Source organism: Cucurbita pepo, unplaced genomic scaffold (assembly GCF_002806865.2).
Source record: "Cucurbita pepo subsp. pepo cultivar mu-cu-16 unplaced genomic scaffold, ASM280686v2 Cp4.1_scaffold005261, whole genome shotgun sequence".
NCBI lineage: Eukaryota > Viridiplantae > Streptophyta > Magnoliopsida > Cucurbitales > Cucurbitaceae > Cucurbita > Cucurbita pepo.
The window spans coordinates 1-700 of NW_019651232.1; the positions used below are offsets into that span (position 1 = coordinate 1).

A 700-nucleotide genomic window follows, 5' to 3' on the forward strand; every position below is an offset into this window, starting at 1 on the left:
CATCTTGGAGAGGATCCTGATTTGGGTTTCAGGCCAATGGACGAGGAGTAATCTCCCTGATTCCGATGCCCGTTCTCTTTTTCTTGATCAATTATTGTACCACAACCAGGCTGACTGTTTATATTTTGTCTGCAGCGTGATCTCTCCTCCCGTGGATACTACTATGAACGTTGAAGGCACAGTCGGTAATGAAGATATACTTAACATGAGACTTGATGAGGACAACGTGCCACAAAGTTTTCCAGGAGTAGAAGTTTTGGATCCTATGGATGTTCAAGATTGTGGTCCAAGTAATCAGAGAATGCGTGAAGATGATAACTTGTCACAAAATGTTCCAGAAATTGAAGTTCTGCGAGAGGCGGTCCCTGATTTAAGTCCAAGAGATGTTCCTATGGTGCCTTCACTAGGTGGTGATCACATGTCTGAATCACACCGTCTTGTAGATGAGAATATAAGTGAGGAAAATCTCTTACCAATCATGGAAGATAAGATGACTCTTCCAAGAACATCATTACCATTTGAGCAAAGTGCAGGACTTCCAACTTCTGCTACTTCGCAAGAGGCACTTGATATGATCGATACACATATTTCATTTAGTAAGTTCAGTTCTAATTACTCCATATTTTGAGTTGAATCTAATTGGTGGTAAATAGCTAACAATATTTTGTTTTTGGATGCTTTCTTCCGTGTGTTGCAGGAC

The 700-nt window shown here is 40.7% G+C and overlaps 1 protein-coding gene across 1 annotated transcript; it reads left to right on the forward strand.

Annotated features, from left to right (window-relative positions):
- Positions 1 to 6: 6 nt before the first annotated feature.
- LOC111787096 lies at positions 7 to 628 on the forward strand. Its single transcript, XM_023667239.1, has 2 exons — positions 7 to 47; positions 136 to 628. Exons 1-2 carry the CDS (start codon positions 37 to 39, stop codon positions 626 to 628), a joined length of 504 nt encoding a protein of 167 aa, XP_023523007.1. The 5' UTR covers positions 7 to 36.
- Positions 629 to 700: the final 72 nt, after the last annotated feature.